General features: G+C 47.3%; 11 protein-coding genes across 11 annotated transcripts; 4 read left to right on the top strand and 7 right to left on the bottom strand.

Moving 5' to 3' along the window:
• Positions 1 to 145: 145 nt before the first annotated feature.
• Positions 146 to 3,905, bottom strand: V8C40DRAFT_164810 (uncharacterized protein). Its single transcript, XM_083211520.1, has 3 exons — positions 3,842 to 3,905; positions 3,491 to 3,687; positions 146 to 3,432 (listed from the first exon to the last, which is right to left on the bottom strand). The coding sequence occupies exons 2-3, from the start codon at positions 3,585 to 3,587 to the stop codon at positions 227 to 229; spliced, it is 3,303 nt and encodes a 1,100-aa protein (XP_083076537.1). The 5' UTR covers positions 3,588 to 3,687; positions 3,842 to 3,905; the 3' UTR covers positions 146 to 226.
• Positions 3,906 to 4,394: 489 nt separating this feature from the next.
• On the top strand, positions 4,395 to 5,288 carry V8C40DRAFT_238039 (uncharacterized protein). The gene is made up of 2 exons (XM_083214365.1): positions 4,395 to 4,656; positions 4,740 to 5,288. Exons 1-2 carry the CDS (start codon positions 4,495 to 4,497, stop codon positions 5,061 to 5,063), a joined length of 486 nt encoding a protein of 161 aa, XP_083076536.1. The 5' UTR covers positions 4,395 to 4,494; the 3' UTR covers positions 5,064 to 5,288.
• Positions 5,289 to 5,312: 24 nt separating this feature from the next.
• On the bottom strand, positions 5,313 to 6,428 carry V8C40DRAFT_263439 (uncharacterized protein; the record flags this gene model as incomplete). Its single annotated transcript, XM_083219468.1, has 2 exons — positions 5,313 to 6,011; positions 6,066 to 6,428. 2 exons carry the CDS (start codon positions 6,426 to 6,428, stop codon positions 5,313 to 5,315), a joined length of 1,062 nt encoding a protein of 353 aa, XP_083076535.1.
• Positions 6,429 to 7,628: 1,200 nt separating this feature from the next.
• On the top strand, positions 7,629 to 8,997 carry V8C40DRAFT_238036 (uncharacterized protein). The gene is made up of 2 exons (XM_083214364.1): positions 7,629 to 8,324; positions 8,431 to 8,997. The coding sequence occupies exons 1-2, from the start codon at positions 7,768 to 7,770 to the stop codon at positions 8,747 to 8,749; spliced, it is 876 nt and encodes a 291-aa protein (XP_083076534.1). The 5' UTR covers positions 7,629 to 7,767; the 3' UTR covers positions 8,750 to 8,997.
• Positions 8,998 to 9,186: 189 nt separating this feature from the next.
• On the bottom strand, positions 9,187 to 10,241 carry V8C40DRAFT_238034 (uncharacterized protein). The gene is made up of 2 exons (XM_083214363.1): positions 9,721 to 10,241; positions 9,187 to 9,672 (listed from the first exon to the last, which is right to left on the bottom strand). The coding sequence occupies exons 1-2, from the start codon at positions 10,142 to 10,144 to the stop codon at positions 9,374 to 9,376; spliced, it is 723 nt and encodes a 240-aa protein (XP_083076533.1). The 5' UTR covers positions 10,145 to 10,241; the 3' UTR covers positions 9,187 to 9,373.
• Positions 10,226 to 13,322, bottom strand: V8C40DRAFT_238033 (uncharacterized protein). Its single transcript, XM_083214362.1, has 4 exons — positions 12,800 to 13,322; positions 11,905 to 12,748; positions 10,819 to 11,847; positions 10,226 to 10,768 (listed from the first exon to the last, which is right to left on the bottom strand). The coding sequence occupies exons 1-3, from the start codon at positions 13,056 to 13,058 to the stop codon at positions 10,902 to 10,904; spliced, it is 2,049 nt and encodes a 682-aa protein (XP_083076532.1). The 5' UTR covers positions 13,059 to 13,322; the 3' UTR covers positions 10,226 to 10,768; positions 10,819 to 10,901.
• Positions 13,323 to 13,380: 58 nt separating this feature from the next.
• On the top strand, positions 13,381 to 16,677 carry V8C40DRAFT_238029 (S8/S53 family peptidase). Its single transcript, XM_083214361.1, has 6 exons — positions 13,381 to 13,771; positions 13,865 to 14,352; positions 14,418 to 15,446; positions 15,495 to 15,548; positions 15,606 to 15,930; positions 15,982 to 16,677. The coding sequence occupies exons 1-6, from the start codon at positions 13,535 to 13,537 to the stop codon at positions 16,615 to 16,617; spliced, it is 2,769 nt and encodes a 922-aa protein (XP_083076531.1). The 5' UTR covers positions 13,381 to 13,534; the 3' UTR covers positions 16,618 to 16,677.
• Positions 16,678 to 16,736: 59 nt separating this feature from the next.
• V8C40DRAFT_238027 (class I adenylate-forming enzyme family protein) lies at positions 16,737 to 18,993 on the bottom strand. The gene is made up of 5 exons (XM_083214360.1): positions 18,533 to 18,993; positions 17,736 to 18,478; positions 17,586 to 17,680; positions 17,402 to 17,523; positions 16,737 to 17,337 (listed from the first exon to the last, which is right to left on the bottom strand). Exons 1-5 carry the CDS (start codon positions 18,948 to 18,950, stop codon positions 16,901 to 16,903), a joined length of 1,815 nt encoding a protein of 604 aa, XP_083076530.1. The 5' UTR covers positions 18,951 to 18,993; the 3' UTR covers positions 16,737 to 16,900.
• Positions 18,994 to 19,848: 855 nt separating this feature from the next.
• Positions 19,849 to 20,744, bottom strand: V8C40DRAFT_263434 (uncharacterized protein; the record flags this gene model as incomplete). The annotated part of the gene is made up of 3 exons (XM_083219467.1): positions 19,849 to 20,109; positions 20,167 to 20,452; positions 20,506 to 20,744. 3 exons carry the CDS (start codon positions 20,742 to 20,744, stop codon positions 19,849 to 19,851), a joined length of 786 nt encoding a protein of 261 aa, XP_083076529.1.
• Positions 20,745 to 21,590: 846 nt separating this feature from the next.
• On the bottom strand, positions 21,591 to 23,256 carry V8C40DRAFT_238024 (Zn(II)2Cys6 transcription factor domain-containing protein). The gene is made up of 3 exons (XM_083214359.1): positions 23,023 to 23,256; positions 22,919 to 22,942; positions 21,591 to 22,844 (listed from the first exon to the last, which is right to left on the bottom strand). Exons 1-3 carry the CDS (start codon positions 23,089 to 23,091, stop codon positions 21,687 to 21,689), a joined length of 1,251 nt encoding a protein of 416 aa, XP_083076528.1. The 5' UTR covers positions 23,092 to 23,256; the 3' UTR covers positions 21,591 to 21,686.
• A 970-nt stretch (positions 23,257 to 24,226) lies between these two features.
• On the top strand, positions 24,227 to 25,878 carry V8C40DRAFT_263432 (RNA-binding protein; the record flags this gene model as incomplete). The annotated part of the gene is made up of 7 exons (XM_083219466.1): positions 24,227 to 24,240; positions 24,413 to 24,431; positions 24,490 to 24,577; positions 24,644 to 24,699; positions 24,754 to 25,314; positions 25,391 to 25,644; positions 25,716 to 25,878. 7 exons carry the CDS (start codon positions 24,227 to 24,229, stop codon positions 25,876 to 25,878), a joined length of 1,155 nt encoding a protein of 384 aa, XP_083076527.1.
• Between the last annotated feature and the right edge of the window lie 90 nt (positions 25,879 to 25,968).

Genomic DNA, 25,968 nt, shown 5'->3' with positions numbered 1-25,968 from the left:
AGATACTTATAATTACCTATGTATAGACCTCTGCTATTTCGCCGAGTGACTCATATTGCAACTTTAATAGTAGCTAGCGGCAATCGCACCAAGACTACATGTACGTGGGCGGAGAATCTAGGATTACCCTGAGGGGATCAACTCAAATAATTGACGAGAATGAGGGCATTGTAAATTGAACTTCTTATGACACTATGAAGGAGCATATTTTCCAAAAGTGGGAAAATTAATCGTCTCGAAAATGTCGTGACTTTTCTCGAAGCAGCTTAATGATAGCCTCGTTCCCATTCCTGGCGGCTAATAATAGTGGCGTCTGACGGTCTTTATCTGCTGCGTCAACGTCAACGCCAGATATGAGCAGCAATCTAATGACAGTCTCGCAATCACGTTTGACAGTGCGCATCTCGACAATACGTCGCAGCCAAGTATTGGCATTGGCTGTGGCCTTCTCGATCAACTGCTCCGTTGTCTGTGTATCTTGACAAGAGTCGTCTTCTTGTCTGGCCACGTAGCCTTGCTCTTGTCTAGCCGTTCGCATTCTCTTCCTGCCCAGCTCTTCGAGCATCACGAGCTGCATGATAAAGTCTTCAACAAGAGGATCGTCTTCAAGAATGTAGTGTCCCTCGATGGATACTGCATAAAATAGCGGCGTCCGACCACTGTCGTCCCTTGAGTCGGCATCAATTTTACCCGTTTCGAGGAGCAGCCCAACGATGGTCCCGTTTCCGTCCCCAGCGGCCCATGAAAGTAATGTTCGGCTATTTTTATCTTTCAACCCAAGATCAACTTTATCTGTCTGGAGCAGTAGTTGGACAATAGCCTGGTGGTCCTTTCTGGTGGCCCACCATAACGGTGTCCAGCCATGCTTGTCTTTTGCATTAATATCGGCGCCAGCCGCGAGTAACAGATGGGCGGCGGCCTCGTAACCAATCCTAGCAGCCCATAATAGCGGCGTTCGGTTGTCCTTGTCTCTTGCGTCGACATCAGCGCCAGCCGTGAGCAGCGTTCTGATGATGATAGCCTCGCAACCTTTCATGGCGGCCCACCATAACGGTGTCCAGCCATTCTTGTCTTTGACATGAACATCAGCGCCAGCCGCGAGCAGCAACTGGATGGCGGCCTCGTAACCAATCTGAGCGGCCCATGATAACGCCGTTAGACCATCCTCGTCCTTTGCGTTGGTATCAGCGCCAGCTGTGAGCAGCAGTTTGATAACAGCTTCGTGCTCTTTATTGACGACATGAAAAATCAGTGCCCGGCTAATATAATCTCTCGACTCGACATTGGTTTTATCCATCTGGAGCAGCACCTTGGCAATAGCCTTGTTCTCATCCCTGGTGGCCCACCCTAGCAGCGTTTGACCATGCTTATCCTTTATGTTGATATTGGCTCCAGCTGCGAGCAGTAGCTTGATGACATCTTCGTGCCCATTTTTGACGGCCCACCACAGCGGCGTCCAGCCGTTTTTGTCTTCCGATTCTATATTGGCCTTGTCCGAAGAGACAAGGGAAAACTCGACCATGGTCTGGTCGCCAAGCTCTGCGAGATGTGAGAGAACACCTCTTTGTCTTGAGAAGGTGAAGCTGGGCCCAAAGTTGGGCCGTTTGTTTCTACTCTGGCAATACCGCTCATAAAGGTTGTGAATTGGAGACGTCAGGGATGTGCGTTCCGCCTGGATTTTTAAAAACGTCCGCATTGCTTCATCACTGTTGGTAAATAGCGCTGCAAAAAACGGTGGCCCATAACGCTCATTTTCCACTTCAAAGCAGGATAGCCTAGATGGGTGGCTTTGAATGAGATTGCCCATGTTATTTTCTGCCAATATATATAAGATACTGGCATTTTCAGTATGTCGGCGAACTTGGTGCTTTTCCAGAAGATTGGCTAATTTTATCCAGTTGGCGAGCTGGAAGGTTGTCAAAAAACTCATCTGGCTGACTCCGCCGCCTTGTGCAGCATTGGCATGGTAGAAAATGTTCTTTATGGCATAGCTTAGAAACGGAAATGCTTTTTCTGCTTGTTGGCGGAGTTCTGTAGCTTCCTTGGACGATGCTTTTGGGAGCGAATTGTGAACCTCCAACTTAGTATAGACATCCATGCTTATGTATTTGAGACAGCAATGCTTAAGCCTGTCGTGACTTTCTGCTTGGAAATTGTTTCCGAAATCCGACCAGACTTCTTTTAACCCATTTTCTTTAAGAAGGAAATCTTTTACTGATTCATGGATAAACTGGACTGTTGGCTTATTAGACCTGGTGACTTCGACTAACCCTTCAGAGCAGTTGATAATGAACTTCCGTAGAGTAGATTCCGTCATGTTATCCGGACTCCAATCGTGTAAAGCCTCGGGTTCGACGCCTGAGAGGATGGCAAAGTACAGCTGCTCCGGCTTTAACGGCTGTCTTGAGAAGAGTACCCACTGGATACATAAAAGGACTTGCTCTTTATTAGCGCGAGCGCGCGTAAGAATGCCATGGAATAACTTGTGCACTTCTTCCGGGATGTCTCGGAGCTTTTCTCGAAGATTATAGATGTGATCACCATCATGCTCCATATTCAACATCTCCACCACAAGAATAACCCATAAGAAGACTCCGGATGCCCTTTTTTGGAGATCAATGTAAATCTCTTCGGCAACCTGATTTTGTGGAACCTTCAACTTGTCGTTTAGGTAGTGGTTTATATCCAAGTTATGTCCTTCTTGTTCTTCAAGAACAAAGGTGAGTCCGTTTGTAAGGGTGATATAGGGGTAATTCCTACTTGAAAAGCACATTCGGAACCTGATACCGGCTGATGTAGTCTGTCTACCCATTTGTTCAAAAAATGATAGCATATCTCGAATCTGACCTTCGTCACATTCATCCAAGGCATCTACAAAGCATGCCAGGGAGGATTTCCCAAGGCTTAGAATAGCTTGTCCAAGTAGGAATCTTAGCGACTCAACGGTCCATTGGTAGGGGTTGCACTGTAAAGAGTCGAAGACGTTTTGGAGTGCTGGAGCTTGTTCCAGAAGTTGAAGCAGCATCGATCGGTACATGCCAACTGCAGACTTCTCTAGGTAATCCCCTCGTGCATTAAAGAAGAAGCAGATGATGAAAGTTTTCCCCATCGTTTTGTGAGCATTATTTAAAGCGAAATTCATCAAGGTGGACTTTCCGGCGCCAGGCTTCCCCTTAATCCACAAAAGACCATGATGCTTGTCAAGCTTGCTAGGATCAAGCCAATCAAGATATTCGGGGTTATTGAGCAACCATTCACACGTGTTGGCGTGAGCTCTCTTGATGGTCATACCGCGAGAATCCATTTGATCGAATCGCAATGAGTTTAATAGTTCGTATCTTTGCTCTTTACTAAGCAACTGGCTCTCCCCTCTAGGTTGCGTTAAGCTTGCATCTGCCACTCTGTGCAGAGCGGCAGCGTTTAGTCCAAGAGCTACATTCAATTATGAGAAGCTCGCTCCGCAGTTGACAGACGCTCGATGTTGACTAACCATTAAAATGGAGTTCTGTTGTCCTCGCATCGATCTCTACCTGGTTTAGAGGAGCATCATCACTATACACCTTCCTCCTCTTCTCTGGGCGTGCCATGGTTTCTTGATCGGTTATAGGTTGCTGACAGCATTCATCCCTTCTATTATTCAGGAACTTTGTATACTGGTAGACGATAAAGTTGAGTTCTCAACCCCTCCTGCGTCGCATGGGTCAATCGGCGATGGCCTCAATATGCTAAAAGGAGATCAAAGGCCTAACATCTTCGACAAGCAGGAGGTTTGGATGTTGGCTAGTCGATAATTGAAAACAAAAAGGAAACAAAACAAATCATTTGGGCTTCACTGACTCACCGCCATACCTAATGCGGGTGAAATAAGCAGAGCGGGCCAACGCTTGAGGCAGCATCAAGTGCATCCATTTGGCTGGTTGGATCACCAACAAAAGGGAGCGGGGTATGGCGCAATCTTCAATTGTTGTAGGCAACGATGCAACAGTCGACAACAGGTTTATGCCTGACCTGCCGGTTGAATTGCTTGTGAAAACGGAACCGTGTGGTTCTAGAAATAGAATCCAAGGCTCTAATAATGGTAGACTCTAAATCTTGATAAAGAACTTGACGAGACCCCGAATTTTCCACTACCTATGGTCGTATGTGCTCGATATAGTGATGGGTCAACTGATAAGGAGCTTGGTGTTGAAGCTGCAAGACCAAAAAGCACCCAGCCAGCTACTAATTTGCTGGGTTGTTTATGGGCACGGGGTTAGTAGCTGATGATATGGCCAACTAGGATCCTCCACTGATAAACCCGCCTTGTTTCCACTGGATATTAGTGCTTACCAGCCGGAAACTCTGCATATATATAACAGCCATGTACTCGTATTGCTCTCAGTCGCTATTAGTGGTGAGAAACAACCACTTGTTCACGCGCCTTTCTGAGCTCTGACCGTTTTTATCAAGCCATATTTCTCCAAGATTTTATAGTTTTATTTTAAAGATTCAGGTATGGAATCTTCGTCACCAACTGCTACGGATGCCGATAAGCAAGAAGTTGTCAACCTATGCGGTCGAATTCTCGAGACCTTAAAGCTGGGTGGTGCAGCAGGACGAGAGCAATTTCTGGCTACTCTTGCCCCATATGGAACTGCGTGCCACGCTCGAGCTATGGTAGGGACTTGATTCGCTTCGTAATGGCATTGCGAGACCACCTCCCCGAAACTATAATATACTCACAACTGTAAATGCAACAGGTAAACAAGGGCTTTGAACATGAGCAATTTCCGCACGGTTTTGCAAACCGCATGCCCTGGGACTCGATCGAGGATGGCGAGCTTGAAGAAGGGCTTGATGGCGAGCCTACAGTGCTGATTGACCGCGACCTTGCTATGGTTTGGACACCCTACTGGTTCACGCGCAAGGGTGCTCTCACCCACCTGGGGACTAATTGCTTTACTCTTATTAAGGCGGTCTGGGATGAAAGCTTGCCGCAGAAAGTGGAGTGGAAGATTTGCGGCCTAACTGACACTGCTCGACCTCCAACAGAGGAAGATAGGAAACGGCTTGGGAAAGAGTAGAGAGAATCAGTAATTCAAGCCCATTCAAATGCATGTAATTGTGATAGGCATGGGCTTCCCATTTGAAACACATTTTCCCAGCTCAGATAGTTAGACCCAATAGTTACAATTCCGAGTTGGGGTCACAATTACCCGGACCTGGGGTCTGTTGCATACATATGTACGATACCTAGGTACATGTAAGTTGGGCTGAAGCACCCAGCATCTCATAACAACTGCCATTCAGGGTCTACCTTGACGCCTGTATCTCTAAATAGAGCCCTCAACGACTACCAAGGAACGGGGCTCAAGACCTCCTTTGTGGGTATAAACGCCTTGCAAGTCTCCGACGGAGCGCCGAACAATCCATTCCTCGGCTGAAATCTCCGGATCATTCGTCTCACTGACAGGCTGCCTGTCGATTAGACCACCTTTCAGCCTTCTGAGGACAACACTATCCTCTGGCCGTGAAAAGTACACAAGGCTGTGTCTGCTTAGGCCATCTTGGGGTGGCAACGGAGGAACAACGCGATGTATGTTTGATCGCAGCAGGCCAGCCGTAAACTTGACGAGCGCATCGCCGAGATTCACCACAGCTGAGCCGGGTATGGGCCGAACGTAAACCCAGTCTTCTGTGTCCAGCAGGCGGATCTGCAGCCCAGCTAACCAATTGAACAAGATAGTGAGCGATCCAAAGTCTGTATGCTCACTCCGACGTGCAGCTTCTTCCGAGTATGGCTGGATTCCGCTTTTGTTGAATCGAATGTGATCACCAGACCGCTCAGTTATGCGATGGAGTCTGGCAATCGTGCCAGAAGGTACTTGGAGATGCCTCTCGAGATGTACAATTAAGAGGTCGATAACTGCTCGGCAACTATAGACATACTCGCGAAGCAACTCCCAGTGTTGCTTTATCAGATCGGGACACGGCAGCGGCTCACAATTCCCAATAATGTCATCTTTGCGCATCTGAATTGCGGTCAGTGCCATTTTCTAGGACGCTAATAGACTTGAGCATCTTACATTATATAGCTCGTTCCGATCACGCGTACCGTCTTCTCTTATGGGACCTATCTCGCTGTGACGATAGCCGAAGAAAGGATGCAGCTTTTCACGGGCAAATTGATCCTTTTCTGCGAATGGCAAATCATCAAACTTCTTTTGGAGAGCATGGAGCTCCTCTGCTAGCAGAACCATCTTTTCGCCAAGAGAAGAACCATCCATTTTTAAGTAGAAGAAACCCAACTCTTTTGACGCTTTGAAAAGAGCTTCTGAGGCGGCAACATTATCTGCTTCCAACTCGACAAGTGAGATGGAGACCAGGGGGGCAGTTACCACGCCATCAGGGAAGGGCGGGTACAGATGATGCGATGTAGCTGGGGCCATTGTGATGTCGTTTTCGATGGTTGCTGTAAACGGTGCTCTTTGTTGACGAAGATCAGTGTATTGTGCGATATAAGAAGCTGAAAGTTGCATCCACCAGAATAGAATTTCAGCGGGCGCCTGAATTGGTCCCTGCTTATATACCTCGGCATCTTGGTTCCGTTCATACCACTGCGCTGCTCTATTATAGGCTAATATTCATCGGCGAGAACCAGCCCGATTGTGATTGAGCTATTGACCCCGCTCGACATATTCTCCTAAGAGTACAGACGATCTGCCCCAGATCTGTTCTTAGTGTAAAGGCACATGTGGTAACCCGGCTAACCCCAATAACGCCCGTCGTTGACAAGAGCCAGGTCTACGCTTTGGGAATTGCAGTCTATACTAACCTATAGTCACTGGTTCGTTACAGGTTCATTTTGCTGTATATGGTATCTCTTTAAGGATAATCTATTTACGAGGGAGACATGGATTACTTGATCTAATGGCTTACAGCGCCTACTCCAGAGGCTACGCCAGGCCACTAATTACATGTTAACCCATTAACCACCAAAAACGGAATTCTACAACTTCAGATTTGGAGTCTTGAGATGTAAGAATGCAAGCCATCACACTTGAGAAAATTGCTTGACGGGACCCCAAATTTTCCACTGCCTATGGTCGTATGTGGTTGAATAACAGAGCAATGAGGGCTATAACAGACGTCGACGGCTGCATCGGGAATGAGCGACACGATGCGCATGATTGAAGACGCGAGCAACAAATGTTGATTTGGACAGTGTTTTTTTTTTTTTTTTAATTCTAACTTTCTAGAGTCATTGCCACTTCGTTTAATTTACGAAGGCACTCACCTATACTCAGTTGGAGTCTTCAAACAGCCTAGGTGGTGATTTGGAATGTGGTAAGTACATGTATCTGGCGCTAAAACATGTCCCTGTCGATCCCAACATAGAGCTTTAAAATTATCCTCTACAAGAGAAGGCTAATCTTGCCAAAAAGACCTATTACAAACCTGCTGTACTTATGTAGATTTATTAATTAGATATTATTATGTGTTAGTTGTACTTTTATATTTAGTTATCTAGGTAGTCTAATCTAGAATGACTGGGTGTGACAGCATGTGTGACAATGCGTACGGGACCCCAGGACCACTTTGGACAAAACAACTTTAATTCGCTGCGCAAAGTTAGGCGGGTTGCATAGGTTGAAAATGCGGCTGTCAGGGAGGGACAAAGAGAAGGTGGTGGTGGCTCTTATTGGCTGAGAGCAGTGATTACTGCATAAATATACTTGGAGTGCCTCATGAGAGCCCAAGGTCAATGCACCATCGAGATACACAAGAATGGCGTCAAAGTGCTGGTTCATTCTCGAGCAGACTCATTATCCACCGCCAGTCCTTCCCCGGACGGGGATTGGCAAAGTGAGTGGGGGCGGGCCGATATGCCTCGGACACTTGATTCCCGATCTCAGGCATCTAGACAATGTCATCAATCGCCAGGGTCCTCTCGATATCCCTCCCGACATGCCGATATACCCTACAAAAGCATGGGGCCTCACCTGGGAAGTGAAAGAGAGCGGCGGCGCAGGCGTCTCTAGCATCGTAGGGATGCCCATCGCTGCCGCAGCCGGCATCACCATTGGCCTGGACGCAGGCACTGCTTTCAAACAGACAACCAAGAACTATTGGGAGTTTGATTCGCTGGACACATTTATTTTCCAGCCAACGAGCGAATACATCGAAGATAGTGTCGAAGTCGATGAAGTTGTCTCATACCGCGAAAGGCGCCCCTCCTTCTCCAGCTCAACTTTGTTCATGATTACTGGCATCATTGTGGCCCGAGGCGCAAAGAAAACATCTTTTGCCTCTCGAACACGAGATGCTTATGGTATTCCAAGCACGTAGGTGACTCTTCTGTTCTGTCAGTCACTCACGCACACACACTCTCTCTCTCTATCCACCTCCCAGAACCCGGACATGCTTTTCCCTAATATCAGCCTCATCTAGTGAGATCCCGACCATTGCCAAGGTGGGGTTCAAATTAAGCGGCTCCAGTGAGACGGAGATCTCATCCACTGGGCAAAAAACCACCGACTTCGTATGGGCAGTTCGCCTAGCTAAGATTACAAAGGGGCTCATCGACCGGCGTTGGTCACACGAGACATTGAGTAAGGGCGCGACATTCGGTCTGGACGGAGGTGAAGAGAGCGCTCAGGATATCATTGATGCTCTTCAAGACGAAGGTCTAGAAAGCGCCACAGAAGCCAACTTTGAGATGGCCGATGATGTCTTCGTGGTTGGAGCAGACAGCGGAGAAACGCTATGAAGCACCCGCAAGAGAATACCACCGACTAATAGGGCGGCAAGCTAAGAGAATAGAACAATTAGGATCTAGTATGATTTCTTTCAGGAGTTATTCTTGACTAGCTGTCGATTGTGACTAAAGAGACTGAGTGGGAAGAATACTTGTAGGCTTGTTAGTGTGTTGCTGGGAATGAGAATGTCTTAGAAAACTACCTGTTGATACATGACATGTAAGTTATAGGAATTGATCTCTACTCCTTACATGACAAATTACTTCATGCGTGAACAAAGTTATTACTTATAAATTGTCAATCACATAATTTCCACACACTCCAGTCACTCATACGAGTTTGTACCTATCGTTCTTCCCGGTTCTCTCATCACCAACAGTTTATTTCTAAGCATATAGGTTGTTCATTGTATCCATTACGACATTTCCTCCATATTCTGTCTGTACGGGCCACATCCTTCAAAAATTTCTGGTTTAGTGAATGAGACGTCGCAGAAAATGATATATGATGCGTTTTACAAACTTACAAGATTTGCTAATAACGCTCCTACCAGTTCGTGGCACACCCTGTAACTAGAGAAGCGAAGCATCTGGCTTTGGCTAGAGTCCGGCCATCATTTTAGCGTTCTTAAGCACTCAACTGGATGTTCCGGAATACTTTTCTCCTTCTGCGGATATCGAGCCAATAATTCTCATTTTTGGTAGTCCAATCATCGCCAGCCAAGACATAATACTTTGGTGCAACTCGGCGCTCTGTTGCTCGTCAGAGCCGCTCACAGTCGCAAATTTTGCTTCATCAAGATCCTGTCGCACTTCTTTGGTTTCAACTACCATTCGCTTGTTAAGTAAGTCAATTTGATTTGTTATATCTCCGGTGATGGTGTCAAAGCGTTTCTGAAAGCTGTGCCAAGATATGAAAAATCGCTCTTTCCAAGCTAAAAGGTGTAAGGCGATATTCGTTATAAAAGCTGCGGAATACTTACCTATTCCTCTAAACATCTTGTACATTTCTTCGTGAATTTCAAGGATATCGGCATACACAATCGATATAAACTCTTGGCAATCTAAGTCAACTTTTAAGGCGTTACTTATAACCGCAAGCGGTTGGAGCCGCGAAGCCATTTTGCTGTATGCCTCGAGGACTTTTTCGAAAGCTTCTATGTACTTTGATGTGATCCGTAAGATAAGACCAATAGGTGCCCATAGCCACGGCAAGAAGGGGGTGCCATTGCAAGGACGGTCTAGTATCTTAGACAAGTGCTCTAGCCCCTCAAAAAGGGGTAGAAGTCGACGCATATTTCGAAGCAACCCTCTCGTAGAAAGGTGACGCTCAATCTCTATTGCTATGTTATGTACATCTCGGAGAGTAGTGGAATTGAAATCGCGCGAATCATGGAGAGGAATCATTTGATGAAGCCCCTCGAGCGAGGTCGTTAACGTCTGCCTGAAAAGAGGTGTTGTCACATGTGACCACAGACGTCCTCGCGGCTGACTCGGTAGCCCTGCTATCACATTAGACACATCCGAGAGAGTCTGCTGCGGTTCTGATATATCTGGAGGTTGAGTCTGATTTGCATTAGGCGTTGACTTTCTGAATTCAGATGTGAGTCGTTTGATATTCGAATCCATTGAAGAAACTTTATGTGGGTTGCAATATCCCAGAATTCGAACGTTATCGGCTGGATCCTGTAAACAAAGATCCTGTATCTTAAAGTAGCTGCCAACTTCCTCAAAGGCGTCGAATGGCCCATAGATAATGATCTCCAAGACGCAAGGCGAGGGTAAGTCCCTGACTCCGGCAGAGTTACTGCTGTTTTCATACTCTTCGATTTGCGCCTCAACGGTACAGTTGACTTGAAGTTCTAGAGAAGAATCATCTAAGAGAGCACCTGTGACTATTGTGAATTCATTGGACACAATCCCTCTACATCCTGAGTCCTCTATTCCTACAAAGGATATAGCAGATTCGAGTCGGACAGGAAACTTAGAAGCAAATGAGGCTGTCGAACATTTGCCAGTGATTCCGGTGACCTGCAAACCTTAGCTTTTCTGCGTAATAATTCAGCAGTGCGATTACTAACCATGCCAAAGCAAACGATATCTTTCTTATGATAACTAGGGGTTGTTGATTCTGCAGTCTGTAAGCGCTTCCGCAATATGGTAGCTACACATGACATAATTGTAAGCGCTTCCGCGATATGGTAGCTACACATGAGATAATAATCAAGTTATGCTTGCCTTGCTGCCCCCGAAGTAACATAGCATCAAGGTCGTCAAGCTCCCACTCCAAGGTCTCCTTCGCCTCTTGCGCCACCTCCATGTCGTCCAACATGGTATTATCAATCGAAGAAAGCTGACGAAGTATTTGTCCTATTCTCAAGATATAGTTTCCCCAGAAATCTTCTGTTAGATCGCGAGAGAGTTCGACCTGACTGGAGTCCTTTTGGGAATTCTGGATGGCAGATTCAGTTCGGTCCCATAATCCAGCTTGTGCAAAAAGGCCAGAAATTCGGACAGAAGCCGGCGAATTTGAGGCTTTGAGGTGCCTTATGATTTCCATCACGTTATTAAGTAAATCTGTGAGACATTCCACTCCTGATAAGTTATAAAACTCAAGTTTCCCATCATCGAAATCTTGCCCGACAAAGGCACTCAAGCGACTGCCATGTGACGAACTCGCATTAATAGACTCTCCATCGCTGCCATTGGTGACCCAAGGCAGACACCTCAGGGCGAACTCATGCAGATGCTGAACGATGTGGTCGTCAAGAGTAGGCCGGGAGATGCCTGCGGTATAGGCACAGAGAGGACAGGAAAGAGTATCAAGCATATTCCTCCGACTTACTCTACTAAGAGCAGGAAGTTGAGCTGGGGTAAAAGCAGCGATATGAGCCTGTTGCATATGAGACTCCCATTCCGCTGGGCTCTCGAAGACAAATTGCTGATGGCCCTCTGATTTTGAAGAGCAGTAACTGCATATCCACCGAGGAACGCTGTGATGGCTGCGCATATGCTTTACGAGCTCGTCGGATGTCAGGTACATGTTTTTGGGGGTCTCGCAGTCCTCAAAAATACACATGTATGGAAGTATGTCTTGAGCGACGTGTCCCCTAGAGGTATCTGTCAGCTTTTCTGTTTGCATCTCATGTTTCGAAGCTATGCCTTACTTCCATCTGGATTTATTTTTTGCATATTCTACGGGCAGCAGGTCGGCACAATACGGACATTGTAAGACTTCATCAGAGACAGGGACAGGACAAGTCGGATAGTCTTGATGGTCACCAGTCTGTGTAATTCTGGTCATAGTGGAAGGCGTGTTCTTCTTGTGTGGCACAGCTTGCAAACCGAATTCAGAGCCAATTTCTGTGCTGCTTTGGGCTATAGAAGAAGTTATAATGCTCGATGGCAATGCGGGCAGCGGATGTAGCCCGTCGGCTATTAGTTGTCTTTGCATTATTTTAAAGTATTCAGTGGATTCAGGATTGAGAAATGGTAGCTCGGCTATCTCTGGCAGCTTGTTTTGCTGTGGGTCCTGATTCTTGATTTGCTTCATTGATCGGGTAGCGAAGATGATTCTGTTTCTTCTAATGATATTTGCCTGTATTAATCTTTTCTGGACAGTAGTCAGCCGCCCCTGATCGGAAATACGAAGTCGAATGGCATCGCCATCACTGGACCCATGAGAATAATTTTCAATGGCAGGCATCAGAATGATAAATGTCAGATGCGCCTTGAATTCTTCAAAGTTTTGCTCTTGCAATGCCATATCTGCTTTTTCATGCCGAAACTTAGCTCCTGACCGTCGGATCGCTGTGGATATTCTCGTGAGTTGACCAAGAATGGTTTTGATGTTGAATGCTTGCTCTGAAAAGCCATCATTGGTCTGTTCAACGCCAGGTATTAAATCTGACTTATTCGCTTGGGCAGAGACGTCAGAACCGTCGGTTTTGCTAGGCGTCTTCGAATAGGCCGCTGTGGCGGCCGTCGGAGAACGTAACGGCTTCGACTCGGCTATAACTAGTGAGACACCATTCATATCGAGGCTCTGATGTGCAAGCATACAAGTGCGTAAACAATCTTCAAGTGCTTCGGATAAGCCGTCTAAGAGGTCACAAATCAATTCGCGAACGTCCGGTCGATCTCGCACACGATGATCCAGGGATGCTCTCCCAACATCTGCAGCCCTCAGACCAGATTCCCAGAGGCCAAACTCTCCTTGACGATTTTCAAACCAGTCGAGCTCATTGAAGACGTGAATAGATAGGCACCGGGCAAACAGCCTTTGGCAAGCTACAGTCCGGGTGCTGATGCTTGATGCCATCTTCGTTCTGCGGACACTGTAGATTCACGATGACACTGAGATAGCGAGTTGTTGGACATCTACGCCAGGTATCAGAAGGACTGACTCGGCCCTCCCAACTTGACTCGCACTTCAGGCCAATATCTTGCGAACAGGAATAGCCAGTACTGTAGATGCTTGCAGGAGTGTCCCAACGCGAGGGGAAATGCGCATAGGTATTTCAGCCCGGCGTTTAGCGGACCAATGGTGAGGTAGTTGTATAGTCGTAAGGATTGGGCCTATGCCAGGGCGGATAACCAAAGGGTCACACGCAGAAGGCTGAGCGGGGAACAAGACCAGCTCTCTCATCCCTAACAACTCTCCACTGAAATATGGTGATCCGACAACTTTACAGCCATCCTCACTCTACATCCCTCAAATCTCAATTGCAGTCCAGCCAAAGCTGGCGGATTGGTTCAACATACTGCTCCTAGGCTTGCAATGAAGTTGCGACCGCAATGTCGACCCTAGAGGTGGGATCCTGGGCATCCTTCGCATTTGATGTGGCCCAGCGATTACAGGAGACTACACGAATAATCTCCAAAGAGTCATGCAGAAAGGCATTTTATAGCATGCTCACTGCCGAGCTCGTCCACATACAGAATTGCTTTGAAGACCCCGGAGATACGCTCTGTAGTCCTGTTGGAGAGCACCGATTGCTGGAGCTCCTTGGACGCATGGACAGGCTTTGCCAGGTGAGGACTACCTTTTGGTTCCAGCATGTTGTCGTTATTCTGCACTCCATCATGTGGTTGGCAGAGTGCTCTGCTGACCTCAAGCATCTGTAGATCACAGCCTCAACAGGTCCTCCAAGCGGTCGCGTCGAGCTTTCGAATTCAAGACAATATCCCAACCTTGCTGAGATCTTGGCGGATAATAAATTCGCAGAGAATTTTATCAGGAGCTTGACTGCCGATTCTCAGGCGAAGACCCGCGTCGAACTGATAACGATCTTGAAAGAGTTTGGTGAAGTCAAGAAGACTGCTCCGGGCCCGGAACTGTCCGAACTACAGGGTCCACATAAAATCTCAGACGAGGGAGATGATCGGGCATATATACAAGCGCTATACTCTGCACTTGCTTCTCATTGTCGGTGCCCCGGTCAAGCGAGTAGAGCAGACATCACGACGAACCTTCTCTTGAACTGTCGTGGTGCATCGGAGAGGAGACACGACAGTGCGAGTTTCAGATTATTTTTCCTAGATCATCCACACCAGCATGGCAATGACGGTTCATGTCAGTGGCAGGATGCCCAGGTTTGCGTATTTCGGAAGAGGTAAGGTTCATCGTCAATCTTTCCGTAGCGAGAATGCTGGGTTGATGCTCATACTGTCGCCCTAGAGAAGTCAGGTTCGAGACAGACCAACTTGGCTCGTGCGGTACCTCCTTTGGCAAATTGATCTCAATGGGTACATTCTGCAAGTTAATCTCCACACGGAAATTGACGCAAATGAAGTTGGATGTATCAGAGGAGGGATTAGTGTTGAAGGGAAATGGCATCTTCCCCAGGGACTTTCTCCTCCAGGTATCCAGCGTCTCTCTCGCTACGTTGTTGAAAATCGCCAAAATTTCCAGGAAAATGAAACTCCTGTTGTCATACTTTCTGGCGAGGGCAGTTTGGCAGTTCTACGACTCCGACTGGATGCGTCGAAAGTGGACTAAAGACGTTGTTCATTTCATGGTCGAAAGACAACCAACTATGCCCAAGGTCATATCAATCAACAAGCCATTTCTCTCCACCCGTTTTGATGAATTTGAGCCCACGAAGGATGACGACGATGACTTCTATAGGTCGCATCCGTTTCCCAAGATTCTCGCTCTCGGCATCATGCTCATTGAGATCGAGCTTGGAATCAGTATCGAAGACTACTGGTTGCCAGAGTGTCTACAGCCGGATGGACAGCCCACCGTAAACGCAGACCATGTCGCAGCTTTGGAAGCGTTCAACAAAACCGAACTGTGGGACCAGATGGAGACTTTCGGCGCATTCAAGGATGTAATAGGGGCTTGCCTGACTCCAGACGACTTTACCCCGTATCAAGATAACACAAACGGAATCCGTGATGTACTCGAAAAACGCATTGTCCACCCAATCCAAGAGCTCTATCAAAGAGCTTGGGAGGACCCGGATGAATCCGTCATTCGCGCAATTGAGATTAATATCTCGGGCGGTATGCCAAGTCTACCCCCTTTGGTTCTTCCTCAAAAGCATAGCATAGACCATGAGAACACCGAAAGTAAACGGATGCGCCTGTTATCGGAACAGCCCGTCCTAGCACCTATGCTTAGAGACATTAGAACGTCAGATTTCTCGACGATGCCGAGCCTAGCCTCCCGGAGCCATGCTCAGTCATTTTGCCATGAAGCGCCGTACGTATTCTTGATCTTCATCGGGCTACCAATTGTTGACAGCTGCAGATATCAACGAACCCCATCCCCATCGCCATTGGTCGGCAGCGTAATGTCGGGCAGGTGAGTTCAACCCAGCTAACGGTTTCGGAAGACAGCCTGACGGGAGATCCAAAGTAGTTCGAACGCCTCATCTGAGGGCTGGTTCAAGCGCCTTGATGCATTCACATTTGCTCTTCGTGGCAAGCCTCAGGTACAGGGTGCCACTTACAGACCGACGAAGATTGCTGTACTCGACACTGGTGTGAACGAAGATCATGCTGAATTGATCAAAGGTTATAAAGACTTTGTTGACCAGGAGGACGATAACTGCCGGGACTTGACAGGTCATGGAACCAACGCAGTGAAGTTGATACAGAATGTTTATAACAAAGCAGAGGTCTATATAGGCAGGGTCTTCAAAGATTCCCAGGCACGTCCAAATACACCCAAACTAATGACAGAGGTATGAGCCCTCCCTATTCTTTCATCAAGTACGATGACGTTGACCCGACAGGCAATTTACCACGCAAAGGATGTCTGGAAGGTCGATATAATCGTCATAGCGTCCGGATTTAGCCTACCAAACGCTGACATGACACGCGCGATCGATGAGGCGAGCAAAGAATCTGTGCTTATTTTTGCTGCGGCGTCGAACTACGGTAATCTGGAGGAGATAGCTTTTCCAGGCAAGCTTTATGTACATCATAAACTGCTTTGCATGTTCTCGACTGACGCCAATGCTCGCGGCTCCCCACTATTCAACCCGTCGGCTTCTCCAGCTGCGCGATATAGCTTTGCAGTCTTCGGAGAGAATGTAGTCATCCCACGGGTAGATAAACCACTATCGGGGACGTCATATGCAACTATGATTGGGGCAGCTATTGCCGGGAGGATTTTGGATTTTTCAAGACATAGCGATGTGGTGATCCGCGAAGTCGCGTATTTGAACACAGTCGAGGGGATGTCTGCTGTTTTTGCGAAGATGGCGAGGAGTGCGGTCGACAATGGTTATCATTGTATAGCTCCATGGAAGATTTTACCATTTAAGACCTCGGATGGAGATGAGGAGATGAAGAGGTCAGATGAGCGAAAATACGTCAGTGAAACTATATCAAGAGCCCTGGAGAATATGTATTCAGGTCCCAGCTAACGCCTGGCATATGAATTATTGACATTAGATAAGGGTGGTATACTAATAATGCTTTTTCACCACGTCTTTTGCCACGTCTTACTTCAAGATCGGCTTCATACTCCTTAGTGAATACTGGATGTAGTCATTGCTTGGGTGTAACCAGTTTTTGTATGAGTGCACTCAACCACAGTCATGTAAAAGAATCCATACATCTCTGACCTTTAGCATCCCAAGATCTAACACTAGGATACATCCCATCTGTGTAAAAAAAAAAAAAACCTCTTTTCCCTTTGTAAAATATCTACAAGCCCCCCCAGTCAAATAATCGCGCTGAAGTAGCCAAATCCAGCTTATTTCCCCAAAATTCCACGCCTTCGCGTTCATACCCATCCGGCATATGGCTAACTATGTCAAAGTATTTTCGCAGGGCTTCCTTTTTCTGCGCCTTTCCAGAGGCTGTATGTGGGACCTGCTCTCCATCTGGGATGATCCGAAGCAACGTTGGTAGTTTGTAGGAAACAACTCCAACGCTAGCGAGATCTTCCCGAATAGTCCGAAGGGTGACGTTTTGTGCTTTGTCGCCGGCATCCTTCTTGCAAAGTCGAACAAGCGCAGCGGCTAATCCACCAGCATGGTGATCTCGCACTGGAAGAACGTGAGCTTCACATATATATGGAAGGTCTACCAGACGCTGCTCAAGCTCCAGGACAGATATTGTGTACTCGTGAAAACGCAGCCCTAAAAGTTCATTGTTAGTTAAGTAGGCTCTAGTAAGCTCCTTGAAATGAGGTGGAGAACAAACAGTCGCATGACATCCTGCCGTCAAAATAGTAATCCTCGCCAATGCGGTGAGCACGATCTCCCGTTTTGTAGAAACCGTCGTCTCCGAAACAAGCACTGGTTGCCTTTTCATCGTCGAAATATCTGCAAATAAGAGTAAGAAACTGCTCCTCAAAAATATTCGGAGCATGCTAAAATGTACTCACCCAATGAACATGGTAGGACTCTTAACCAGAATCTCTCCATGGTCTCCTTCAGAAAGTTTCACCGTGACGCCCTGAAAAGGTCCTCCAACGTAACCCTGCATAACGGTTAAAACAGACACATGGCAAGGATATCCAAGCCAAAATACACACCTCGGAAATAGCTGAGCCCTCTGGAGTCGCCATAACACCTCCACCCATCTCCGTTATCCCGTATCCATTCCTGAGCACTGCACCAGCCAAATCTGTAAAGAGTTGTGCAGTAGAAGGATTAAGCATAGAACCGCTTGTGAACACAGACTTTAGGCTTCGACATCCATTGACATACGCCTCGCGATCCTCGGAAGGAAGATGCTGGATGCTATCGTGGTAATACTCGACCAGTCTTCTCAGCAGCGTCGGCGACACGCTCATGTCCGTAATTTTACCTCCTCGTAGGATTTCCCAAAAGTCTGCTGGCTCAGATTCGGCTTTCATCATATGCAGGTTTTCGCCATTGAGCACGCTGTCTATGAGCCCCGTGCCTCCTACCCAGTGGACAGGACAAGACGCGAGATAGACAACTTCCTGAGGTGGAGGAGCTTCTGTGAAGTGGAACATTTGACGCGGGAGAAAAACGCCTTTTGGCAATCCAGTTGTACCAGAAGTGAAGAGAACAAGACAGCCACTGGTTGGTGAAAATGTCAACTCTTTGTCAATTTCCCAGGCAATTGGCTTCGTATTCGACTCAGGCCGTGCTCTTGATAATTGTATCAAGTTCAACGTTTGGCCATTCTGACTTTGTGCATGGTCTCTAAAATTGACGGCCATGTCAAGAGTGTTTGACTCTGCGAGAATGCATGTTGCCTTGGTCTTCTTCAAGAAGAAACTTGCTTCTTCGGCACTGCATCCGGTGGCTAGTCCATCCGTTTAGTAACCACTAACAACTTTTCCATGTCTCGTTGACTTACATAGAGGTATGCACACGCCTCCCAGAGCAATAATAGCCAAAAAGCTGATTATAAAGTTGTATCCGCTAAAGGCGAGAAAAGCTATAGATGAAGCATCTTTGCGAAGAAGGCCATTCTCGTCGAATGAAGACGCCGGAAGCTGCTTTTGGAGTATCCGACGAACGTGTATGATGTCACGAATTAAATCATCATAATTAGCATCCACACCGTAGTCATCATGAAATTGCAAATCCGGCCTCTCAATGGACATTCGGAGGAGTCTGGTGAATATGGCATCGTTCGGGAATCTCTCGATAACCGCGGCGACGTCGTCGTTCTGAAGTACCGGTTCCTTGGATGGCCGACGCCTGAAAATTGCGTAGAGTCCGGATAGAGCTATGGACCCAATTCCGCCCAGTGAATAGGCAAGAGAAAACATTGTGTCGTTTAATAACGGCCAAAGGCGATTGAGAAGCTACCCGAGCAAGCTTGGTCGAGTAAACACCAACCTGGAATACTATGCACCTTAAATACCACAAAGGCTGGTGGCAATAGCAGAAACTAGACCCAACAAACGAGTGACAGCGGTAAGGATCACTAAAAGCGGCATGCGACCCTTGAAAAGACGGCAAACATGATATCGGCCGCTCAAGAATTCCCTTAACAAGAATTAGGATTATCCATTACGGAGTCGTGTTAGCAAGCGACTTAGTGCTACGTGAAGGGAGAGCCGATGACATGGTTTTAGCTTCATCTATCACCTTATACCGAGATTGAATCTTTTGGCGCCATGCATGTCTCAGAAGGCTCCAGTCCCCAAATCCTGGAGCTGCCTTCAGTTTGTGACCGGTGGCTGCCTGGGGTGAAACCTGTCTAAGACTGCGGCTGAAGGATCCCTGCGAGCAACGTCGTACACTGGCACAATTGGGTGACAGTGATATCAATGTTTCACAATAGCCTGCCTAGACGATGAGCAGTTTGTGATGTGTCGTTCATATTGGTTCATATTAGTTTCTGTGATTTGCTAAGAATTTACTACCGTACCCTGGTCTTCTGAATGCCTAGCAAGGAAACGCCAACAGGCAACTGGCACAATATAATGCATCCAATCATGTATAGTATGTTAAATACAGGTAAGACAGATGTGCAACATGATCAAGAGATATAGGCATCGCCATGTCAAATGATGCAAATTTGTACCGTGATGCCTAATTTGCACATATCATCAATGAATTGGATCATTGTAACTCATTGCGATTCAACGGTTTAAAAAAATAATAATTTATCGAGTATTCAATAATTCAATATAGGCTAAGATGACGCTGAAGTCAGTCTCTTTACATCTCTACGCTGGTACGATCCCTCCTACCTGCGGCCTTGTTTGCCTTTGAGGAATCTCGAGCGGCATTTCGTGTGGCAAGTCCAGCTGTTAGGAAAGCCAGTACGCAAACTAATTCCGGTATCAACGATAAGAGGACCCGGATTGTGAGAGAGCCTGTAACAGGGTTCAGAGTCTCGTCTTGTGTGACCAGCGCAACGAGGGTGTAAATGACCCGAATGCCACTGAAAACATCCGATATGAGAACAGACCAGAGAAGCTATCGCTGATTTAGTCAACTAGGATATTTGCATATACACTCATGAGGGACACTTACCCTGGTTCCTGCAACAATAGAAGACTTTGGCTTTTGAGATTTTGCTGGACAAGCGAGTGTCCATACTGATACAATGGCAACAATCGCCCAGGAGAGAGTCAAAAGAGCTATACCAGCTTTTACCAAAGAATCGTCCGTGGAAAAATCTGAGGGTTTGACGTTGCTAGAATCCAGATTCGACACGCCAATAGCTAGAATAGCAACACCAGTAGTCGTAATGCCGTGAAACAACAGCACAACAGTCCATTCCACCTTCTTGTCCAAAAGGTCGCAGTAATAAGTCCTCCTATTCATATCCATTAGTATACACGCATGATTGTCGTGGAAATGGCACATTACGCTTCTTTGAGAATGCCGGATGCAGCAAGAAGAAGAGGAGACAGGCCAATGCTTGATATAATGCCTGCCGTGGTACTGCCAGACAGATCCAGAGCACCTCCTACGATTCGGAGCGTACAGAATATGAGAAGGTAAGCCCATCCAAGCAATCCAGTGCGGCCATGTTTGAACAGGATATATATGTTCGGAATGCTAAGAGCAGCATAGATGGCCAGCTCGGCAGTTGATGTCGCAGTCATTGTGCGTGACTTGGGCTCTTTCCGTCTGATCGTCTTCGAGTACTTGACAAGGATATAGTGATGTCGATTTCGGTCGAAATTGGACTATGATTCGAATACTGTATGTTGGCTTCTACCGTCCCTCGTCGCTAAAGGATTAGACAGCTCGTTTCTTCCAGAGAGACAATCGTAATTAATGCGATTAAAAATGGGCACAAAAACTAATAAACTAGTGGTTAGAAATCGGTAGGGATTCACTGAAATGATATGGGGAAAAGTAAATGGAAACTCACGTTGTGTAAGTCTAGCGATATTTTGCGCAAGCAGTAATTTGTTTACGGCTGTAAGAGACAGTGAGATGTAAGAGCAAGGCGGCAACATCAACCATCCAGCGTTCAAGCCCTTATATGTCCCCTCGTCTCTCGAGGCCTCCAGTCGCTCAACTGACGCTATTTCCATCGTTTATAAATTTTATAATGCAGGTAAGAATCAGGGTCTCTTCAAAAGCTCCTTTACAAGAAGAATGGCGCGTCCTGCAACGCAACCAATCTGCAGCAGTCATCTGAAAAGTGGACCCTAAACGATACCGAGGAACGAGACCGAAGAACGAGCTAACCGTCAACTGCAACTACCTAGGGTCAGGAGGAGTGGCGGTGCGAGAAGAAGTGAATAAGTTGAATTGAAGGGTTTTATAGAGAAGTTGAATAGTACAGAAGAGATGGCCTTAGTTCTCTTGTTGATCCATCATATGCATATATGTAACGCAGCCCGTGCTCGATTATCCAGCTCTGAGCACCTAAGTGTAGATGTTGACCAGCCCGATCTGAAGCCATCTAAAGGACAAGGCAACAATAATAATTCTTTCTTGTTGATTCATATTATATACACTAAACATTGATTCCCTTCTTCTCTTATATTCCAAACCAGATTAAATGCTGCAAAATGTTTTGTCCAGGAAAGACATCACTTCTCATCGTCCCCTCCAGCTGATGTTTGCCCACGATCGCGGAGTATTTGCAGCGGCCACTCCATCAAACCAAGCCATTCGCTACCAAGATTGGCCTTGATGGCCTCAATCTCCTTTTCTGGACAGTTACCCACCCACCACAGCCCGTCGAGAGTATATAGCAAAGCAAAATAGTGCGCGAGGATAACCATGGCACGTGGGCTCGGCACATCGAGCAGAGTGAGGAAACGGTCGTGCAAAATGGTGGGGAAAATCGCAAGTCTTCGAGATATCTTCGGATGCTCTTCTCCAGCTTCCTTTGCTGCCGCGACGGACCCTATGTACGCAACCGCGGTTGTGTATGCCTCATAGTCAGCGCCATCTAGAGACGCATCGGCATTTGCAGGCAGTAGGTAAGCAAATTTCGCACGATTCGCGTCCGAATCGATGCTATCCAGATCAACGAAGAGAGAAGCCCCCCTGGCTATGATACTAAGAGATGAATCAGAGTCTTCGCCGATCATGTCTAGCCCGAGCGCAACAACATTTCTGACTCCTCTACACATCTGCAGCCATGCCGTTGGTGGCTTATACGGCATGTTGGAATGAATCGGCTGCATCCAGCGTTCTCTGAGGCTAGCGAAAGCATCAAAAATGAGAATAATGGATGTAAAGCCGGCCGCATTAGCAGTTCGGTGATCCATTGAGCCAAGCGCCTTGCGATGGTGCCGCACGGTCGCCTCAAAATATCTTGCTCTGTATGCAAAAAGCTCGGCCTCTGGAATGCCGACCTGAGAGTTGCTAAAGACCATGTACAAGAGAGAGATGGAAAAGATGCCAGTGAGCAACGGCTCATAGTCAAGGGCAATCTTAGGGACATCACGAGACCAAATTTTGAGATTTTGAGGATCGTAGCACCCTGGGAGCGTTTGACAGACCTCGGTGGTCCACAAGTGAAGCAGTCGAAGTTCGAGATAGCGGCGATCGCGGCTTTCTGTCGATATGAGAGGCATCAACTCCTCAGTGTGTACGCCGTCGTGGGCAGCGGCTTGGCCCGCTGCCGTCCCTGCTTGGTGTAATACTGAATCGAGCACATGGGTGACATCTGGCCTCAAAGACTTGCAGCGGTCTGTTCTGTCGTAAAAACACTCTACTTCATGGCGAACACAGCAACCCTGGGCTTCATTGTTAGAGCCTATAACACATGTAGAATGTACGCGTATAAAACTGAATTGGGGTATGTACGAACACACTTTGGTTTGGCCTCATCGCACTGTATTTATGCAAGAATATGGGTCAGCTATTTTTATATTAAAGTCAAAAATAAACTAAAGAAGTATGAAGTTACGTTACCTTGACGCGACGAGCTCTACAGCGAACACAGCCAGTTTTGGATTTGGTGTGATAAAGCCGAGGAGGCATAGCGATGATGCGTATCCCGTGGGACTTCCATCAACTCCTCACAATCTAAATGATCTTTATAATTCTCGTAATATCTGTGCTCTGTGCTCTTCTTTTAAGCAAAAAAGAACAATGATCGAGCCCAAGTGCTGACTTGGGATATTACAAAGTTGAAGAGTGTTGTTGTGGTTGCAGGTTAGTAGCGAAGGCATCTCCATAAATTCACAGCAACGGCGTCTTAAATCACGTGGGGCTATGAGAGGCCGCCCGGAGAAGGATGCTTTGGACATTACGGACCATATTCCGGCATCAATTGGTAATAAACCAACCATTAAGGCACATAAAATGTCTTGATAGGTGATGACCAACTCTTTGTGTCTATTTTTCATGTTCTATGCCTTGTAGGGCCCTTCGAAATGGAGGGCCAAAGTTCCCGCTGTTCTACTATAGTCAACCACACCTCGCCTTCTATATGGAACATTGAGTTGCACAAAAAGCAGTTGAATGCCATAGCATCCTATATGCAGCCTTTCACAGGCATCGATTTTTAGCCATAGTAAAACGATCCTGGAGTCTACACCATACAACAATGCGGTTTTAGTAGTTTTATGGTAGGGTCGGATTTATTGATACGTACGTAGGTACTATAGGTGCATACATCTTCCAGGTAGACCCTATCAGAGTCATACACAAAGTCGGTCCTTGTACGCAGATTTTCCAGATACGTCTGGTATTCCCGAAGCTGCTAATGGTTGTAAGCAGAACTTGCCACGGTGATAATTGAGAGCATGGATGCTACAGGACAAGAGGCCGTTCTCACCTAGGCTGCCCAAAGGAGAGATGCATGGAGCATCATCCCCCATCTCTACACTGCATTCACGCATCTTCTACAAGTCTATTGCCTGCTTTATAATGAATAGCCATGCTCACATTGTCTTCAAATTTCACTCATTTACACACTTGTTCCATTCAACATAAAATGCGTTTGTAGTCTCAGTGCCATGCAATCACGCCAGCCGGCAAACGGCCGCACAGGTTAATCCAGCCGCCGTGCAAAAGGGACCTGCCTTCAAGCTCGGGTAGTTTCTTCCTTCTACTGCCACTGCCACTTGCAATTTCTTCTTCTCAACTTCATCATCCTCCAAATGCCCCCAAAATGCAGAATTTCCGGTGAGTCATCTCGATCGATAGTGTGCCCCCAGTGAAACCATTGCGTCAATTCCCCCTAGATACATTTGCTCAGCTTCTTCTACTCTTATTTCCCATCATTCGTGTGCCTCCCCGAGATCGTGCAAATGGCACGTCCTATAGAGACACCGTTTACTAACTCGATTCTACCTAGGTATCCTAGTGACGCTTTCGTGCGTTCTCGATCCCCAGCCGTCATGCAGTCAATCCACTGACCCTTTGCCGCTCCAGTTCCCCGGATCCAGTTCCCAGTCTGGGGATACAATCACTATCCTCCGAGCTGATTACGAAAGCCTCGTCAGGACCGCTCAGAATCATGGTATGTATCCTCGGTCTTCTACGGTCTATAATGGCATCTGCTAATTATCCCAATCTACTTCGGTAGCCGAACTCTGCCGCTGCCTTCTCAATGCCGAGATTGAAGATGCTGGAGTTGTCCAGGTCAGTAATCCCACCATAATCTCTATCTATTCACTGGTCTAACTCTATGTCCAGGCTCTCAACGCATGCGTAAGCTCGCAGTCAACCCAATTGCAAAACACCGTCCCAAAGAAGCACGTGTACAACGCAAATGCTTTGAGCTTCGAGCCCGCCTCCCACGACTTCGATACGAGTTCCATCACGACATCGACGAGCTCCTTGGTCGCCCAGGCTGCCCAACATGGCATCTACCCGTTTCCTGCACCCCAATCTGTCATACGCAGCCAATGCAGAAGCGACATTGGGAGCAGCATGACATACGACTCTTTCGAGACTTCCAGTGTGGGATTGGACGAGAACTATGACGACGATGAAGCAGCCAGTGATGTGCTTGACCACACACCCACCAGCTTCAACCTCCCTCAAGAGCCATCATTCCGTTCCGTTCAGCTGCTCAACATCCCCGAGGATACAACCCTCGCCGACATCGCCGCCGTAGTTCGAGGCGGCATTCTGTTCGAAATCTCGCTCATGCGTCGTTCTTCGTCTGCAGTCGTCACGTTTGCAGAGACCAGGGATGCCGAGGCCTACTACACCCATGTACGCAACAACTACCTGTACATTAAAAACAGAAAAGTGAGTAACTCTCCTCAAACCCAGACGCACATAAGCTTCCATCCATGATGTAACTCTAATTAACCTGAATCATCAGATCGATATCCGCTGGTCAGATCGCTTCCAGGTTCTCCACGACCACTTCGCCAAGCGCATCGCAAACGGCGCAACCCGCAACCTCGTCCTGCGCAACTGCAACACCACCCACTCAGAATCCTCCATCCGCCACGATCTCGACCACATTCACGGCCTCGAAATCGTTTCCATCACCTTCTACGGCGGCACGTGCCGCATCAGCACCAATTCCGTTCCCAGCGCCATGTACGCGCGAACCTGCATGATGAGTCGGCTGTAAGCAATCTCCTCCCCCCTTGCCTTAGAATACTCATCATTCCAACTAACTTTCTCATTCTTACTTGCAGCAAGTACAAGAGTTCCCGCCTCGAGTGGGATGCTGATGAATGTGCCCAGCCGTTGCGCCAAGTGCCCGTCATGCCTCGTCTAAAGACGCCGTCTCTCGCCGCCCCAGTGCGTCGATCCGTCTCCTCGGGCAATCGCTTCCAGATCCTCGCTGCTGAAGAATGAGGCAAGCTACGCTCCTACGGTTTCTTATCGATCCTCGTGTAACATTACGCTACTGGAGAATTTTGAAAGCAGTGGGTTTATTATTTGGCA

The sequence above is a fragment of the Trichoderma camerunense genome (assembly GCF_050948025.1).
Source record: "Trichoderma camerunense strain CBS 138272 chromosome Unknown V8C40scaffold_4, whole genome shotgun sequence".
In the NCBI taxonomy this organism is placed as follows: Eukaryota; Fungi; Ascomycota; class Sordariomycetes; order Hypocreales; family Hypocreaceae; genus Trichoderma; species Trichoderma camerunense.
Note: the sequence above shows the minus strand (reverse complement) of the source record. Positions and strands in the feature narration are given on the sequence as shown.